Genomic DNA, 19,215 nt, shown 5'->3' on the forward strand with positions numbered 1-19,215 from the left:
AAACTATTAATTTCATACACAGAATATGGCACTTAAAAACAATATTCTTTTTTCAATTTCATCCTGTTGGCTTCAGCATGATCAGTTTATTTTACCAGTGAGCTTCAACCAGTGACTATTGTGTGTGTGTGTGTGTGTGTGTGTGTGTGTGTGTGTGTGTGTGTGTGTGTGTGTGTGTGTGTGTGTGTGTGTGTGTGTGTGTGTGTGTGTGTGTGTGTGTGTGGTCAGTGAAGTGTGTCAGTCTCTGCAGTAGCTTCCAGCTGCAGCAGTCAGTTCAGTTTCTGTTCTGCTGACTGAGGGAGGTTTTTGTACGACGCTTTTTCACTGTGTGAACACATACTGACTGTTGGGAATGTGATAACTCTGACAGTAGTAAACTGCTGCATCTTCAGTCTGAACTCCACTGATGGTCAGAGTGAAGTCAGAGTTTGATCCACTGCCTGTAAAACGACCTGGAGTCCCTGACTGACGAGTGCTAGCATAGTAAATAAGCAGTTTAGGAGTTTCTCCATCTCTCTGTTGGTACCAGGCTAAATGGTGGAGGTTGCCCCCATAATAAACCTTCTGACTGGTCCTACAGCTGATGGAGACGGAGCCTCCCGGAGCAGAGCTCACTGCTCCAGGCTGAGTCACTGTGACCTGTCCTCTGGACTCTGAGGACACAGAGACAGAAACATAAAGCAGCATCATGGTTTTGTCGGCTTCATTTCAGAGGGACGGATGTTCATAGAGGAGAGGAGTTTGATTCTCTGGACTTTACCTGTGAAGCAGCAGCAGAGGAGAGTCCAGATGAGGACGCAGATCAAAGTCATGTTTCTGATGAGGAGGATTTCTGTGGCTTCTGTTGTCATGAAGGACAGCTGTCAGTCATCCAGTGTTCAACTCTCAGGACTATAAACTCTCCCAGAGCACTGGAGCATGGTGCTGCTGATGCAAAGTGGCTCTCTATGGAAATGCTCTGACTGACTCCAACAGGGACATTGTCAGTATTTATGTGACAGTATGAGAGAAAATAATTACTTACAGTTTGATGTTTTCTCTCTTTGTAAAAATTATTGCTTCTTATTATAATAGGGTTAGGGTTAGGGTTGGGCCACCAACCAAAACAAGTGAGGACACTGTAGCCATTATAAAAAAAAACAGAACAGAAAATTTACTTTTAAGGTCTTTTTCCATAACCTTACTAGAAATATTCCTCAGATGTTTGTGGGTTTCAGAAGAGAAATTTGTCAAGAGTGAAATTGCATTTCTTGTCTTCCTGTCAAAGAGGGGACCTCAATGAATGGTAGTGAAATTAAAGGAATCTAAAAAAAAAATATTTTCCTGTCTTGTGTCTTCATGATCTGTTGAATAGTTTCCACTAGAGACGGATAAATGGATTCACTGTCAAAGGCATTTGGATATCTATTGGTATCAATGTATATGTTGTCTGATATGCACAGATGTGAAAATTAAAATATAATTTATATATTGAAATGTGGGGCAATTTAAAAAAGGTTGTGATCTCTTAATATATTTAATATTTCTCCTTTATATTCTCTGTAATCAATCCTAAAATAAGTTCACAATTCCTGGGATCCACCCTGAGTTTGGGGTTTTCTATTTGCTCTGTTTCTCCTCCTTTCCTGCCTAATCACCTCATTCTCCTCACCTGAGATTCTCTGCAGTGTCTCCACCTGCAGGTCATCCCCTCATCACATTAGTTTTTATTTCAGTCCTGATTATAAGATGACTCATGCTGGGCTTACACCAAACGATTTTCCCAGTCCCAGACTAAAAACTGAAAGTCTTTAGTAAATCTAGGAGTCTTACTGGAGTCACAGCGCGCTCCCGTCATCCCGATCGTTAAATGTAAGGTAGTAATCTGCGCTGTTTCTTATCAGTCTTTTCCTAGTCTTTGGTTTGTGATCATATCAAATGTGTTTGATATTATCGCAAGTCGCAGTGACGGAACACAATCAACAACCAATAGATGAGCAGATCGGCCAGTAAAACCACTTTGACAGGAAAAAGTTACATCACAATAATGTTAGTAAGCTCAAGCCTAAATACAAATATAGAGATGTAATATATTTACGGCCACAAGCAGGATTTTGGGGGCGCTGTTTCATAGTAAAGAGAATAGTAAGCAGACCCAGTTAAAATGTATAAATAAATGTATACATAAATAAGTAATAAATAATTGATGATTAATGTGTGAACTAAATGAAAGTTGATAGAGCTGATAAGTATAATTATTCTTATTAAACAAATAAATTAAATATAATTAAATAGGACATAAATGTATATCATGAATTATTTTCTAAATTTTCCTTTCCTTTATTCTTCCTTATCTATTCTTCTTGTCTATTTTTACTGTAAAATAGTCAACTTTTCATGTCAGAAAAACAGAAACCCCTTTTCAGCTTTGTGAGGGGCATTTTGTGGCGTCTTCTTTTCTTTTCTTTTTTTCCAACACAAACCACTGCACACACAAACATTGCATGGTAGGTAAAAAATGCTAAAAGAATCTAGTTGTAGTCTTGAAAATAGTGACCCTGCAAGATTCACAGTCTTTGTAGGATCTCAGTCTGAGACTAGGCTGGGACTAAAAAACTCTCAACAGTTGTCTTTAGATGTGAGCAGGTGTGAGCTGATAGTCTTGCAGGAGTCTTTCCAAATCTTTTCAAAGTCTTCTGGTGTATAGGTAGCATAAGTTTTGTCTTTCCTCGATGGAACATGAATATTGTCTGTATGGTTAAGCAAGAGTGCAACAGTGCATCTGTCCTATCCTGTACTATCATTGGTGGATAATACAATTGCATTGCAAATAGAAGGCAAAAGATTCTGCACACAAGGATCTGTGCAGTTGATTTGACTCTGTAGAAATCTTCATCAGGTTATTCTGGAGGATGATTATCATTATGTCATCATGGTTAACTTGTTCTGTGTGTGTGTGTGTGTGTGTGTGTGTGTGTTCGTGTGTGCGTGTGTGTGTGTGTGTGTGTGTGTGTCCAGTGAAGTGTGTCAGTAGCTTCCAGCTGCAGCAGTCAGTTCAGTTTCGGTTCAGTCTGACTGAGGGAGGTTTTTGTACGACACTTTTTCACTGTGTGAACACATACTGGCTGTTAACAATGAATTCCCCCATGCAATAGTAAACTGCTGCATCTTCAGTCTGAACTCCACTGATGGTCAGAGTGAAGTCATAGTTTGATCCACTGCCCGCAAAACGATCTGGCGTCCCTGACTGACGAGAGCTAGCATAGTAAAGAAGCAGTTTAGGAGTTTCTCCATCTCTCTGTTGGTACCAGGCTAAATTGTTCACACCATGAACATCCTGACTGATCCTACAGCTGATGGAGACGGAGCCTCCCGGAGCAGAGCTCACTGCTCCAGGCTGAGTCACTGTGACCTGTCCTCTGGACTCTGAGGACACAGAGACAGAAACATAAAGCAGCGTCATGGTTTTGTCGGCTTCATTTCAGAGGGACGGATGTTCATAGAGGAGAGGAGTTTGATTCTCTGGACTTTACCTGTGAAGCAGCAGCAGAGGAGAGTCCAGATGAGGACGCAGATCAAAGTCATGTTTCTGATGAGGAGGATTTCTGTGGCTTCTGTTGTCATGAAGGACAGCTGTCAGTCATCCAGTGTTCAACTCTCAGGACTATAAACTCTCCCAGAGCACTGGAGCATGGTGCTGCTGATGCAAAGTGGCTCTCTATGGAAATGCTCTGACAGTGTTCCCAGTCATGAACTGACTCACATGTTTTACTCTGCTTCTACTCTCAGCAACTCTTTCTCTCTCATAAGATTAAAGAATTCAATAGTGATATGTTTTAATTTATGTTGATGATGGCAGTTATTTTTTATAATGCACATTTTTATGCAAATGTTTTCCAAGTATATTTTCATTTGTATAAATTGATTAATGAGGGATGTTTTAAATTTGTGAGATTTGTTGGAAATTTGCTAAAATATTAGATCATTACCTCTTTAAGCAAAATCTGATAATGTCTTAATTTTAACAATGTTACAATAAAACAACAATAGAATATTGTGGTCAAAAAGGATGAGTAAAAGTCATGTTAAAATGGCCTTTAAATAAATCAACAGTCTGAATGTAGTTTTACAATATTTGAAACAATAGTAAATCATCAGCATAGAGGGATTCAACATAAAGCTCATGTTAAAGATTTACTTTAATGTATGTGTTTTTGCAAAACGTCCAATTCAAAGGCAACAGAAGAGAATGTATCATATGAAGCCCTTGCTGTTTACTATTTATAAACTGGATACAAAAAGTATTTATTGCAGACTTTGAAATAAGTTTCAATTTGTGGAAATAAAAAATCACACACAGCATTCTTTACGAAAGTATCACAATCTTATTTCTTAACTCTAGATTGCTTTTTCATAAATACATAGTGTAATTAATATTAGTAATTCATGTAGTGATCCAGTTCAACACTGTTTATGTTTTTCAGATAGATGAGAAGGATTACAATTAAACCCTAAGAAAATGGTTTAAAGAATAAAGTTCTGGTGCAATGATAATTTGTTATAGCATGCCTGTTAAAAGTTCAGACATCAAGACTGTTTGATTCAAACACAGAGTAGGTTATTAATGGATTTTTTTACAAACAATATAGTCAATAAAAATATGAGATTCAGGTTATTTCTGTCAATATACCTTGTTATGATGATTTAATTATGTTGCATATTTAAAGTTTTTTTTTTTAGCTCTAATTTGTATGCAGCTGTTGAGTCAGATCAGTTCCTCTTTATATGAGGGAGGTTTTTGTACGACGTTGTATCACTGTGTGAACGGGAAGCTGTAACCACTCTGTGAACAGTAATAAACTCCTGCATCTTCAATCTGAACTCCACTGATGGTCAGAGTGAAGTCAGTTCCAGATCCACTCCCACTGAAACGACCTGCTACTCCAGACTGACGACTTGTAGAAGAATAAATCAAGAGTTTGGGAGATTCTCCAGATTTTTGAAGGTACCAGTGAAGGTAGTTACTTATACCTGAACTGGCTTTACATCTGATAGAGACAGTCTGTCCTGACACAACAGACTGAGATCCAGGAGACTGAGTCAGGATGATGTCTCCTGATGAACCTGGAAAACATGAAAAAGAAGAAAAGTGTTAATGAGACAAATCCAGCTCGGAGAAAGATAATTAACATCCAAATTCCTCTAACATGCAGAACAGATGGAAGAAGGTAAATGCTGCTTGTTTCACTGTTTCTCCATCACAGCAGAACATCATTGTGGTGAACCTGGTTTGATCCTGAAGCAAAGTTTTCAGAAGAGAGTCTCACCCTGAACAAGGAGCCCCAGGGTGAGCAGCAGTAGAATCAGTGATATCTTCATTGTGCTGCCGGCGTGTCAGTGTCTCTGAAAGGCCTGGACAGCCACTGATCAACACTGGCCTCTTAACAGCTGGGAGCAGAGAGGCAGGACACATATGCAAACACACAGAGGCAGAGAACTGTCAACCAAACCAAGTCAGGACACCTGATTCTGCTCTTTATGAAAAAACTAGAAACATAATAGAACATTTACTTTGAAGGTCTTCTCCCATTACCTTGCTGGAAATGTGTCGTTTAGATTTTGTTTTTAAAGAATTTAATAGGAAGACAAAATGCAAATCAAAAGGGGATCTCTATGAACTGTAGTGAAATTAATGGAATCTAAATAAAGATTTCTTCTTTTCTGTGGCTTTATTATCTGCTAAATAGTTTCCACTAGAGCCCGACATTGCCCTATCTAATGCACAGTGATATATATTGCAATCAGCATATATGTTGTCTGATATACAGAGATATGAAACCTTATATCAGAACATATAAGTCAGAAAATGAGACTTGAGGTGATTTGTGAATGGTGTGTAATATTTATTTATGTTTTAATTATTTTTTATTATCTTGATAAATAATAGTAGAATTGGTTCGACGTTTTATTTGCATATACAGACATTGTATATATATGTTTACGTATCTACACACCTGCTCTGAATCAGTTCTGTTCCTCCTTACTTTCTCCCAGAGTTTTTATTCTCTCCAGCCAATCAGTTCTCAGCTTGTTTTCCTGCCTAATCACCTCATTCTCCTCACCTGAGATTCTCTGCAGTCTCTCCACCTGCAGGTCATCCCCTCATCACATTAGTTTGTATTTCAGTTCTGATTTTCAGATGACTCAGTTTTGTCTTTCCTCGATGGAACATGAATATTGTCTGTATGGTGAAGCAAAAGTGCATCTTTCCTTATTTTAGTTCCATTTAGCTCCATACTATCACTGGTGTAAAAAATAATTGCATTGCAAATAGAAGGCAAAAGATTCTGCAGACAAGGATCTGTGCAGTCGATTAGACTCTGTAGAAATCTTCATCAGGTTATTCTACAGGATGATTTTCATTATCTCACCACGGTCGACTTGTTCTGTTTCTTTCATTAAGTGCAGAAAGTTGTTACAAGGTGAAAAGGCCCAAACACATCTTATGGATCCACTTTAAATAGAGCTAGACTGAGGTTGCAATGACAGCTTTAGTAATGAATAAAACATATATATTCTGGGAAAGGCTGCAGGAGATATGATGTTGTTTTTCATCTCAATTTGAAAAGCATAAACAATTTTTCCTTCATTCTATCTGTAAAAATTTAAACTATGGTTTATTATCATTATTATATTTATTATGTTTAAGAGTGTATCTGTGTGTGTGCGTGTGTGTGTGTGTGTGTGTGTACTCAGTGAAGTGTGTCAGTCTCTGCAGTAGCTTCCAGCTGCAGCAGTCTGTCAGCAGAACAGAGACTGAACTGAGGGAGGTTTTTGTACGACGCTTTTTCACTGTGTGAACACATACTGACTGTTGATAGAGTGATAACTCTGACAGTAGTAAACTGCTGCATCTTCAGCCTGAACTCCACTGATGGTCAGAGTGAAGTCGACTCCATTCCCCGCTCCACTTCCACTGAATCTGGAGGAGATTCCAGAAAATCTATCTGATGTGAAGTACATCAGAAGTTTAGGAACTTCTCCAGTTTTCTGATGGTACCAGGCCAGTAAGTATTGTGAGCCAGTGTAGTGGGAAACCTTTGTACTGGCCTGACAGGGAATAGAAGCAGTTTGACCCAGCTGGATTTAGCTGCTGGCTGAGTCAACACGACATTTTGTCCCACAGACCCTGAGGAGAGAGAAGAAACACTGGACATGAGATGCTGAGGTGAAACTCTATAACAATCCAAATGATTTTCACCTGAGAGAAAGATGATCTTTCTCACCCTGAGTGAAGCAGAGGAGAGTCCAGATGAGGATCAAAGTCATGTTTCTGATGAGGAGGATTTCTGTGACTTCTGTTGTCATGAAGGACAGCTGTCAGTCATCCAGTGTTCAACTCTCAGGACTACAAACTCTCCCAGAGCACTGGAGCATGGTGCTGCTGATGCAAAGTGGCTCTCTATGGAAATGCTCTGACTGACTCCAACAGGGACCTGGATTACTCTGATAAACTGATTGATCCATTGATAATCAGCGTGTTGTTTCAGGACGTTTAAATGCAGTTTTTATTTGGTTTTCCATCTTGGAAACTTGGTCTCGAAATGTTCGATTCAGGGTCCCAAGAGCCGGCCGGAACAACTATAAAAAGTCTGTTATTACCTGTTACATATAGGTGTTGATCACAGGATGACTGCATCAGACACTTCATATGTTATTTGCCCCAATGTATTATTTGTATGACTCATTGGCTGCTACCTGTACATTAGTACAATTGTATTTATATGATTCTGTGTATTGTCTGTTTTTAAGATGTGATGTGTTAAAGGCATTGTATGTACCTGGAGAAGCCAAAGACACTTTTCTAATGAAGTCAATCTAAGCTAATTTAATGTCTGTAAAATAAAACAAATATACTGTATTGTATAAAAATGTGCATTAGGAAATCTGTTGTTGTTATCAGTTTTCATGTTATCTGTAAAATCTTCTAACAGAGACCTATCTTGGTGAGTTTGTTTGTGTCAAAGTCAGAGAGCCGTGTCTCTCTACAGTGAGAGGTTTTTGTACGGCGGCTCAATGAGTTTGTATCACTGTGGTACACGTTCGGTGGAGGAACCAGAGTGGATGTTGGAAGTAAGTCAAATATCTTACATTTTTAACAATTCTAGCCATCTGTCTTTTCTGTTTTTATATATTACACAGTCCAGGAAAAAGATAGCTGCTTTATCACTTTCATTTGTGAGTTTTTGACAAAGATTTTGCAGTCAGAGGCTTCAGCAACAAAACTTCAGAAACTACTTTTAATGAAAAAAATGTTTTTAAATAACAGGATGAATGATTATTTCCACCTTCAGTGGTAAAGTTGCATCTTTAGGGCTTGTAGGTTTAGTTCAGTCAGACAAAGTCAGAGAGCCGTGTCTCTCTACAGTGAGAGGTTTTTGTACGGCGGCTCAATGAGTTTGTATCACTGTGGTGGACTTTTGGTGGAGGAACCAGACTGGATGTTGGAAGTAAGTCAAATGTTTATTTTAAAAAAAGTTTCTGCACAGATTATCATAACTTTGTATAATTAATTTATCTTGTGTTTCTTGATGTTTAGTTTTCCACCACAATGATAACTGTAATGTTGAATTAACTTCATGAAGTAGCATTGAACAAAGTGGAGATAAAGATTGGAGATACATTTTTTATGTAATCCTTATATTGTGTCATGTGTTGTTGCAGTTTTTTAGTCTTTCATTAATTTGAACAGTTTACTAAATAATGACTGAAATCCACATGAATAACATTTAATTATCCATCAGTTTATTTTCTGTATTTATTTATGTTAACTTTACGTACTTCTGAACTTCGTATATATTGTGTAGTTCAGGTTTTGTATGCTGCTGATGAGAGTTTAAAAATGTTGCCTGCTTCTTTTATTTCCAGTGTAGTTTGATATATTTCAGCTCATTCTGTACGATGATTCTCTCTGTGCTGATATGCATGAGAGGCTTCTTAAAGGGAAGTGAAACAATGTGTGAGTGAGTGACTGGTGGAGCAGAAAAACCATCTGACAGAAACTCCTTAAAGGAGAAGATCAACTCTCACACAGGAAAGGTGTCCAAGTGTCTGCTGGTTGATTGACAGCTGTGTGGTCCCGCTGTCCTCTAATCTGATTGGTGTCTCCTAGGTGATGCCCGTCCCACCCTGACGGTGCTGCCCCCCTCCACTGAGCAGCTGCAGCAGGGGAAGGCCACGCTCATGTGCCTGGCCAACAAGGGCTTCCCCTCAGACTGGAGTCTGGCCTGGAAGGTGGACGGCAGCAGCAGCAGCAGCAGCAGCAGCAGCAGCAGCTGGGAGCAGAGCAGCAGCCCCGGGGTGCTGGAGAAGGACGGCCACTACAGCTGGAGCAGCACCCTGAGGCTCTCTGCAGACCAGTGGAGGAAGGTGGGCTCTGTGACCTGTGAGGCCACCCAGGGCTCCCAGACTCCGCTCTCAGAGACTCTGAGGAGAGACCAGTGTCCCCAGTCCTGATCTGACTCACTGGTTTTACTCTGCTACTGCTCTCAGTCTGCACTCTTTCTCTGTTTCTCTCATGATGTTTCAACATTAACTTGTTCTTGCTTGTGTTGTTAGTTTTAACATTTTCAAACAATAAAGAATTCCATCGTAGATTATAAAAGTGACAGGTCTCTTGAATTCCTTTCTTTTACATGTGTTATATATTTGGAGCATGAATCAGGTTAAAGTGCCAAACTGACAATCATAAGAAGTAATTTTTTTCTAGATACATTTTTAATAGTTTTAAGACTGTAGACATGGTGCAGCTATTTCAATTAATATAAATCACAAAGCTATCAAATTTAACTAATTTATGCTCTTGAAGGTCCATTTGTTAAGTTAATATGTCATTAAATTTGCAATTTTACCCAAAATCAGACATCATTTGTAATCCTATGTTCCTAATATCAATGGTGCCCTGTTGAGAGGTATCCATACACACATTTTTGGACATCCTAAAATCCCTACATATTGGTGCCCTGTGTGAGGCATTGTACAGTCGGCAATAGTTCTGCACTTTGTAACTCTCTCTTTGTTCTTGCTTGTGTTGACGTTTTTAATATTTTAAAGCAATAAAGATTTGATTATGTGTATTATGAACGTGTCTTTTCAATTCCTTTCTGTGCCATATACATGTATAAGATATAACATTCAGTGCCAGAACTATAATGTCCACAGTACTTTTCAGTGGTTTTAAGAGTTAACTCTTGAATTGTTGTTTCCAATCTTTTGTTCATTAATTAAACTAGTTAAAACTGTGAGATCATTTCAATAGTGAATACCAAAGATCTCTGCTCAAACTAATTCATGACCTTGAACATTAAATGTTAAGTTTGGTGTTAAATGTTACCTTTTAATTATTCTGAAGATCTGAACTGAAAACATCTAAATAATAGAAAGATTCACAAAATTGGAAATAAAAGTCAGCATATCATCTGCATGAAGTGATGTAACATGAAACAAAAATGAGATTTTACACAAAAAAATCAAGCCTGGCCATTTTTTCTTTGATACCTCTCAGAGACCCTGAGAGAGCAGTGTTCCCAGTCCTGAGCCTAACCTTCATTAATAAACCACTACTGTCTAACTTTGCTACATTTTTTATATTGAGTAAAACCTCTCAGTCTGTTTCTAAAACAAAAGTAACTTCAAAACATACAACTTAATTAATATTGTGATATTATTTTTTGGAGCTGTCAAAGTTATCTTAATAATAACACGTTAACGCAAATTCATGTTGACGGCAATCTTTTTTTTTAACGCATGTTCTGTGAGTATGACCCCGGTAATCTGTAGTTACTGTCAGTGTGAATGAGTTACCATGGAGACGTTCAGTCTCAGATGCCACAGAGAGACTCCTCCCCCTCGCCCCTCGCATTACCTCATAGCACATGCACACTTTATTTATTGTTTGTTTTAATTTATTTCTTGTATCACCCTGTTTCGATCCCACTAAGAGAATGTTTCTGTGAGCCTTTATTATACCCATGTGAGGTTAGACAGTTACACTGTGTAAGATTATTCACTATAAGTGTGAAGGATCTTATTTAACTCACCAACCTTTTGTTCAATATGTCTTTTGATGTGATAATTAGGTCAATCATTTTGTGTTGAGCTGTTTAGTTAACCTTAACACATGTTAAGTTGGACACTACATGCTGTTAGTTTTACTGAGTCATGTGACATTCATCTGTTGTTTCTTTTTGGGCCTGGACATGAGATGCTGAGGTGAAACTCAGATTTTCAGATTTCAGATTTTCACCTGAGAGAAAGATGATCTTTCTCACCCTGAGTGAAGCAGAGGAGAGTCCAGATGAGGATCAAAGTCATGTTTCTGATGAGGAGGATTTCTGTGGCTTCTGTTGTCATGAAGGACAGCTGTCAGTCATCCAGTGTTCAACTCTCAGGACTATAAACTCTCCCAGAGCACTGGAGCATGGTGCTGCTGATGCAAAGTGGCTCTCTATGGAAATGCTCTGACAGTGTTCCCAGTCCTGAACTGACTCACATGTTTTACTCTGCTTCTACTCTCAGCAACTCTTTCTCTCTCATTACACTAAAAGATTTCAATAGTGATATGTTTTAATGTATGTTGATGATGGCATTTCTTTTCTTATAATAAAGACATTTTCATGCAAATCTTTTCCAAGTATATATTTATTGGTATGTTTGTAAGTTATACTGAGAGATGTTTTTTAATTGTGAGATCTGTTTGAATTTTACTAAAATCTCAGATCATTACCTCTATGAGCACAATTTGATAATCAATCTTATTATTAAAAAAAACAACAGACTGCTCGTCTGTTTATCACCTCCAAATCTATCAACAACTGATCACACTGGCACAGATTACAGCAAATCAGCTTCTCAACACTAACAGGACTGACCAACATGCAGATATGACGAGAGACTAGAACTTAACATATCAGTACCAAGAGCAAGCCTAGCACGTTGAGGCAACAGTCAATGAACTTGCATGTACAACTGTTCATGTATCATTATGCTGTTATTCTCCAGGCAAAAACAGCCCATTTAACACCAGCACGGTTACTGCACTGGAAAATGTCCTGCTGACTGAGGCTCATGTCACCTAGAAACTCTGTACCATTCTTAACTCATCAACTTTGCTTCCTACAGTTGATGATGGAGAACCACAGTCCTGTCTGGAGGTGGTTGACACTGTATAGTTGAAAGTGCAAGACTGCCTAACAACCTGTCTGCACAGCCAGCTGAATTACTAGCATTAACATGTGCTTTGATTTTAGGAACAGGACAGAACATCACAGTCTACACTGACTCTCAATATGCATTTAATGTGTCAAAACTTTCATGTTTTGGGGAAAAAACATAGTTTTCTTACTTCTACAGGCAAACCGATTGCTCATAAACCTCTCATCATTAACCTCTTGTCTGCGTTACTCATTCAGCATCATTTGCAGTATGTAAATACAAAGCTCATACAGGCTCCACCGATCCAATGTCACATGGAAATTCAACTGCTGATGCTGCTGCAAAAGCAGCTGCTTTGTTTCCGGCCTCCCCCATTGTGCAGATGGCCCTCTCTGTCCAGAATGATGTTTCCTCCCTTTAATGATATTTCCTTGCTTCAGACAAGAGCTGGCGCTTGTTTAAATCTGCCTAGAGCTGGCCGTCCTCACAAACTGAGTGACTGAACAAGAAGAAGGCTGGTGAGGGAGGTCACCAAGACACCTAGGACCACTCAGAAGGAGTTACAAGCTTCAGTGGCTCAGATGGGAGAGACTGCACATACAGCAACTGTTGCCTGGTTCTTCACCACTCGGAGCTGTACGGGAGAGAAAATATGCTCATGAAATCTTGCCTGGAATTTGCCCAAATGTATGTGGGAGAGTCCAAGGTCAATTGGAAGCACATTTTTCAAAAATTTAGCTTTTTGGCTATCAGACTAGACACTATGTTTAGCGAACATCAAACACTGCACATCACCACAAACGCACCATCTCCAGGGTGAAGCATGGTGGTGGCAGCATCATGCTCTGGGGATGCTCCTCAGCAGCAGGTCCTGGAAGGCTGCAGTTACTGTTGCTATGGCCGTCAAGCTTCCAGGACCATATGCTTCCAGCAGCATAGTTTGATGGACTAGTTCTGCACTAGTAGTGGTAAGAATACTAGTTGACAGGAACCATAACTGTTAAATCTGGTTTGGGTTATCTCATCTAACAGCTAGACAATCATTAGATAGCTCATGTTTGCTAGTTAGCAGCTAACCTTGGAGCAGACATATGTGTGTCTTTTGATCTTGGAGGTATTAAGTTGGGAGTGGGCTGTCCCACACTGTTTAATCCTCAGCCAGCAATGCTTCTCTTGTTTTTTGAGTTACGGAAAAGGAGAAAAAACGACTTCTCCTCCTAAACTCTGAGGGTACCTGGCGTCAGATTTACAAATCACGTACTCACACCGTTTCACCTTGTTGCTCAGAGCTCAAAGCTTGTCGGACTTTCTTCTCTAAGTGACGGTTGTTAAGGTATGATTGGACGAGGAGCGTGCTTCACTAGAAATAAGCAGTTTAGGAGTTTCTCCATCTCTCTGTTGGTACCAGGCTAAATAGTTCACACTATGAACCTTCTGACTGGTCCTACAGCTGATGGAGACAGAGCCTCCCGTGCAGAGCTCACTGCTCCAGGCTGAGTCACTGTGTACTGTCCTCTTGACTCTGAGGACACAGAGACAGAAACATAAAGCAGCGTCATGGTTTTGTCGGCTTCATTTCAGAGGGACGGATGTTCATAGAGGAGAGGAGTTTGATTCTCTGGACTTTACCTGTGAAGCAGCAGCAGAGGAGAGTCCAGATGAGGACGCAGATCAAAGTCATGTTTCTGATGAGGAGGATTTCTGTGGCTTCTGTTGTCATGAAGGACAGCTGTCAGTCATCCAGTGTTCAACTCTCAGGACTATAAACTCTCCCAGAGCACTGGAGCATGGTGCTGCTGATGCAAAGTGGCTCTCTATGGAAATGCTCTGACTGACTCCAACAGGGACATTGTCAGTAGTTATGTGACAGTATGACAGAAAATAATTACTTTCAGTTTGATGTTTTCTCTCTTTGTAAACATGTTTCCTTCTTATTATAAAAGGGAATAAAAAACACACACATACTTTCCTATATTACCAACAGTGGACTGTCACACCAACCAAAACAAGTGAGGACACTGTGTTCTGGTCATTATGAAAAAACAGAAACAGAACAGAAAATGTACTTTTAAGGTCTTTTTCCATGACCTTACTAGAAATATTCCTCAGATATTTTGTTTAAGAGAAACTTGTCAAGAGTGAAATTGCATTTCTTGTCTTCCTGCCAAAGAGGGGACCTCAGTGAATGGTAGTGAAATTAAAGGAATCTAAAAATATATATATTTTCCTGTCTTGTGTCTTCATGATCTGTTGAATAGTTTCCACTAGAGACAGATATATGGATTCACTGTCTATGTATGTGTTGTCTGATATGCACAGATATGAAAATTAAAATATAATTTATATAAAGAGACGTGGGGCGATTTGAAAATGTTGTGATCTATTTATATATTTAATATTTCTCCTTTATATTCTCTATAATCAATCCAAGAATAAGTTCACAATTCCTGGGATCCACCCTGAGTTTGGGGTTTCCTGATTGCTCTGTTTCTCCTCCTTTCCTGCCTAATCACCTCATTCTCCTCACCTGAGATTCTCTGCAGTGTCTCCACCTGTAGGCCATCCATTCATATCATTAGTTTTGTATTTCAGTCCTGATATTTAGAAGACTCAGTTTTGTCTTTCCTCGATGGAACATGAATATTGTCTGTATGGTTAAGAAAAAGTGCAACAGTGCATCTGTCCTATCCTGTACTATCATTGGTGGAAAATACAATTGTAAATACAAATAGAACGCAAAATATTCTGCACACAAGGATCTGTGCAGTTTATTAGACTCTGTAGAAATCTTCATCAGGTTATTCTACAGGATGATTTTCATTATCTCATCATGGTTGACTTGTTCTGTTTCTTTCATCAAGTACAGAAAGTTGTTACAAGGTGAAAAGGCCCAAACACATCTTATGGATCCACTTTAAATAGAGCTAGACTGAGGTTGCAATGACAGCTTTAGTAATAAATAAAACATATATATTCTGGGAAAGGCTGCAGGAGATATGTTGTTGTTTTAACTCAATTTGTGTAAACACATTTCCCTTACTTCTCTCTGTAAAAAACAATTGACACAAAAAAGTGCACAACTTTGAGCTATGGTTTCCAAACAAAAATAAATGAATGCATAAATAAAAAATATATACATGTATGTATGTATGTATGTGTATGTGTATATATATATATATATATATATATATACATGTATGTATGTGTATATATATATCTATATATATATATAGATATATATATTCATTATTATGTTTAAGAGTGTATCAACTACTAGTGTGTGTGTGTGTGTGTGTGTGTGTGTGTGTGTGTACTCAGTGAAGTGTGTCAGTCTCTGCAGTAGCTTCCAGCTGCAGCAGTCTGTCAGCAGAACAGAAACTGAACTGAGGGAGGTTTTTGTACGACGCTTTTTCACTGTGTGAACACATACTGACTGTTGATAGAGTGATAACTCTGACAGTAGTAAACTGCTGCATCTTCAGTCTGAACTCCACTGATGGTCAGAGTGAAGTCAGAGTTTGATCCACTGCCTGTAAAACGATCTGGAGTCCCTGACTGACGACTGCTACCATAAGTTATAAGCAGTTTAGGAGTTTCTCCATCTCTCTGTTGGTACCAGTGTAAATAGTTCCCACCATAAACCTTCTGACTGATCCTACAGCTGATGGAGACGGAGCCTCCCGGAGCAGAGCTCACTGCTCCAGGCTGAGTCACTGTGTACTGTCCTCTGGACTCTGAGGACACAGAGACAGAAACATCAAACAGCGTCATGGTTTTGTCGGCTTCATTTCAGAGGGACGGATGTTCATAGAGGAGAGGAGTTTGATTCTCTGGACTTTACCTGTGAAGCAGCAGCAGAGGAGAGTCCAGATGAGGACGCAGATCAAAGTCATGTTTCTGATGAGGAGGATTTCTGTGGCTTCTGTTGTCATGAAGGACAGCTGTCAGTCATCCAGTGTTCAACTCTCAGGACTATAAACTCTCCCAGAGCACTGGAGCATGGTGCTGCTGATGCAAAGTGGCTCTCTATGGAAATGCTCTGACTGACTCCAACAGGGACCTGGATTACTCTGATAAACTGATTGATCCATTGATGATCAGCATCATCAGAATATTGTTTCAGGACGTTTAAATATAGCTTGGTATCAAAATGTTCGATTCAGGGTCACAAGAGCCGTCCGAAACAACTTTAAAAGTCTGTTTTTACCTGTTACATATAGGTGTTGATCAAAGGATGCATCAGACACTTGATATGTTATTTGCCTTAATGTATTATCTGTATTAACTCATAACTCATTGGCTGCTACCTGCCCATTTGTACAATTGTATTGATATGATTCTGTGTATTGTCTGTTTTTAAGGTGTGATGTGTTAAAGGCATTGTATGTACCTGGAGAAGTTTTTCCAATGAAGTCAATCTAAGCTAATTAAATGTCTGTAAAATTGATTAAATATACTGTATTGTATAAAAATCTGCATTTCGAAAACTGTGGTGGCATTGTGTTATGAGTTTTCATGTTATCTGTAAAATCTTCTAACAGAGACCTATCTTGGTGAGTTTGTTTGTGTCAAAGTCAGAGAGCCGTGTCTCTCTACAGTGAGAGGTTTTTGTACGGCGGCTCAATGAGTTTGTATCACTGTGGTGCACGTTCGGTGGAGGAACCAGACTGGATGTTGGAAGTAAGTCAAATATCTTACATTTTTAATAATTCTAGCCATCTGTCTTTCTGGTTTTTATATATTACACAGTCCAGGAAAAAGATAGCTGCTTTATCATTTTTGTTGATGAATTTTTGTCAAAGACTTTGCACTCAGAGACAAAGTTGACTTCAGCAACATAACTTCAAAAAATAATTTTAATGAAAAAAAATGTTTTTAAATAACAGGATAAAAGATTATTTTCATGTTCAGTTGTAAAATGTCATCTTTAGGGCTTGTAGGTTTAGTTCAGTCAGACAAAGTCAGAGAGCCGTGTCTCTCTACAGTGAGAGGTTTTTGTACGGCGGCTCAATGAGTTTGTATCACTGTGGTTGACTTTTGGTGGAGGAACCAGACTGGATGTTGGAAGTAAGTCAAATGTTTGTTTAAAAAAAGTTTTTGCACGGATTATCATTATTACATTGTATAATTAATTTATCTTATGTTGTTTGATGTTTAGTTTTCCACCACGGTGATGACTGTTGTTATGTTGAATTATCTTCATAAATTAACGTTGAACAAACTGAAGATAAAGACTGGAGATACATTTTTATGTAATCCTTATATTGTGTCGTGTTGTTGCAGTTTTTTGGTCTTTAAATTACTCGAACAGTTTACTAAATAATGACTGAAATCCACACAAACATTTTATTACTGCTAGTTTATATTCTGTATTTATAAATCTTAAATGTAAGTACTTATATAATGTGTAGTTCAGGTTTTTTATGCTGCTGATGAGTTTAAAAATGTTGCCTGCTTCTTTTATTTCCAGTGTAGTTTGATATATTTCAGCTCATTCTGTACGATGATTCTCTCTGTGCTGATATACATGAGAGGCTTCTTAAAGGGAAGTGAAACAATGTCTGAGTGAGTGACTGGTGGAGCAGAAAAACCATCTGACAGAAACTCCTTAAAGGAGAAGATCAACTCTCACACAGGAAAGGTGTCCAAGTGTCTGATGGTTGATTGACAGCTGTGTGGTCCCGCTGTCCTCTAATCTGATTGGTGTCTCCTAGGTGATGCCCGTCCCACCCTGACGGTGCTGCCCCCCTCCACTGAGCAGCTGCAGCAGGGGAAGGCCACGCTCATGTGCCTGGCCAACAAGGGCTTCCCCTCAGACTGGAGTCTGGCCTGGAAGGTGGACGGCAGCAGCAGCAGCAGCAGCAGCAGCAGCAGCTGGGAGCAGAGCAGCAGCCCCGGGGTGCTGGAGAAGGACGGCCACTACAGCTGGAGCAGCACCCTGAGGCTCTCTGCAGACCAGTGGAGGAAGGTGGGCTCTGTGACCTGTGAGGCCACCCAGGGCTCCCAGACTCCGCTCTCAGAGACTCTGAGGAGAGACCAGTGTCCCCAGTCCTGATCTGACTGACTGGTTTTACTCTGCTACTGCTCTCAGTCTGCACTCTTTCTCTGTTTCTCTTATGATGTTTCAACATTAACTTGTTCTTGCTTGTGTTGTTAGTTTTAACATTTTCAAACAATAAAAAATTCCATCGTATCCATTATATTTTTTTCACGTATTATATATTAGGAGCATGAATCAGATTAATGTGCCGAAGTGACTCATAAGAAGGACATTTTTTCCAGATTAATTTTTAATAGTTTTAAGACTCAAAAAGCTATCGGATTTTACAAATTTATATACTCTTGAAGATCCACATTTTAAGTTAACATGTCATTCAATTCGTATTTTTACCTAAGATCAATTATCATTCATTTGTAATCCCATGTTACCAATATAAATGGTGCCCATTTTAGAGTTATCTATACACATATTTTGGGACATCCAAAAATTGCTACATATTGGTGCCCCATGTGAGGCATTGTACTGTTGGCGATCGTTCTGCACACTGTAACTCTCTTTCTCACATGTTCTTGTTTGTCTCTGTCTCATATGTTCTTATGCTTTCAACTTTTTAAAGCAATAAAGATTTTATTGTGTGTATTATAAAAGTGTCTTTTGACTTCCTTTCTGTATCATTTATAAGATATAACAGTCCAGTCCAGAGCACTTTTTTAATGATTTTGAAAGTTTATTCTTGAATTTTTGTTCCATTTTTATGTAAATTAATTAAACTGGGTAAAAACTGTGAGTCCATTTCAACAGTGAATCCCAAAGATCTCTGCTGAAACTAATTCAAACCCTTGAAGATTTGATGTTCAGTTTGTTGTGGACATTTTCAGGCTCATTGAAATAGTTTCTAATGTCTGACTGACTGCTTTATGTTAAATGTCTCAAATCCACCAAAGATTTATAAATAATTGCATTTTTTTTCCCCGTTACGATCTAATTAATACACCAGTGATACATGATACATAGAGTACATT

General features: G+C 38.9%; 5 gene segments (V, D, J or C); 2 read left to right on the forward strand and 3 right to left on the reverse strand.

The window, feature by feature from the left end:
- Nucleotides 1–321: 321 nt before the first annotated feature.
- LOC131984373 (Ig kappa chain V region 3381-like) lies at nucleotides 322–812 on the reverse strand. The segment is given in 2 exon segments: nucleotides 322–653; nucleotides 761–812. Coding segments are annotated over 2 exon segments (384 nt in total).
- A 3,585-nt stretch (nucleotides 813–4,397) lies between these two features.
- LOC131985267 (immunoglobulin kappa variable 1-39-like) lies at nucleotides 4,398–5,358 on the reverse strand. The segment is given in 2 exon segments: nucleotides 4,398–5,103; nucleotides 5,307–5,358. Coding segments are annotated over 2 exon segments (363 nt in total).
- Nucleotides 5,359–9,087: 3,729 nt separating this feature from the next.
- Nucleotides 9,088–10,126, forward strand: LOC131985286 (Ig kappa-b4 chain C region-like). The segment is given in 1 exon segment: nucleotides 9,088–10,126. A coding segment is annotated over 1 exon segment (273 nt).
- Nucleotides 10,127–13,506: 3,380 nt separating this feature from the next.
- Nucleotides 13,507–16,085, reverse strand: LOC131984374 (immunoglobulin kappa variable 3-20-like). The segment is given in 3 exon segments: nucleotides 13,507–13,714; nucleotides 15,608–15,926; nucleotides 16,034–16,085. Coding segments are annotated over 3 exon segments (579 nt in total).
- A 1,025-nt stretch (nucleotides 16,086–17,110) lies between these two features.
- LOC131984375 (immunoglobulin kappa constant-like) lies at nucleotides 17,111–18,840 on the forward strand. The segment is given in 3 exon segments: nucleotides 17,111–17,128; nucleotides 17,208–17,259; nucleotides 17,907–18,840. Coding segments are annotated over 3 exon segments (411 nt in total).
- Nucleotides 18,841–19,215: the final 375 nt, after the last annotated feature.

This window comes from Centropristis striata, chromosome 14, assembly GCF_030273125.1.
Source record: "Centropristis striata isolate RG_2023a ecotype Rhode Island chromosome 14, C.striata_1.0, whole genome shotgun sequence".
NCBI classification, from domain to species: domain Eukaryota; kingdom Metazoa; phylum Chordata; class Actinopteri; order Perciformes; family Serranidae; genus Centropristis; species Centropristis striata.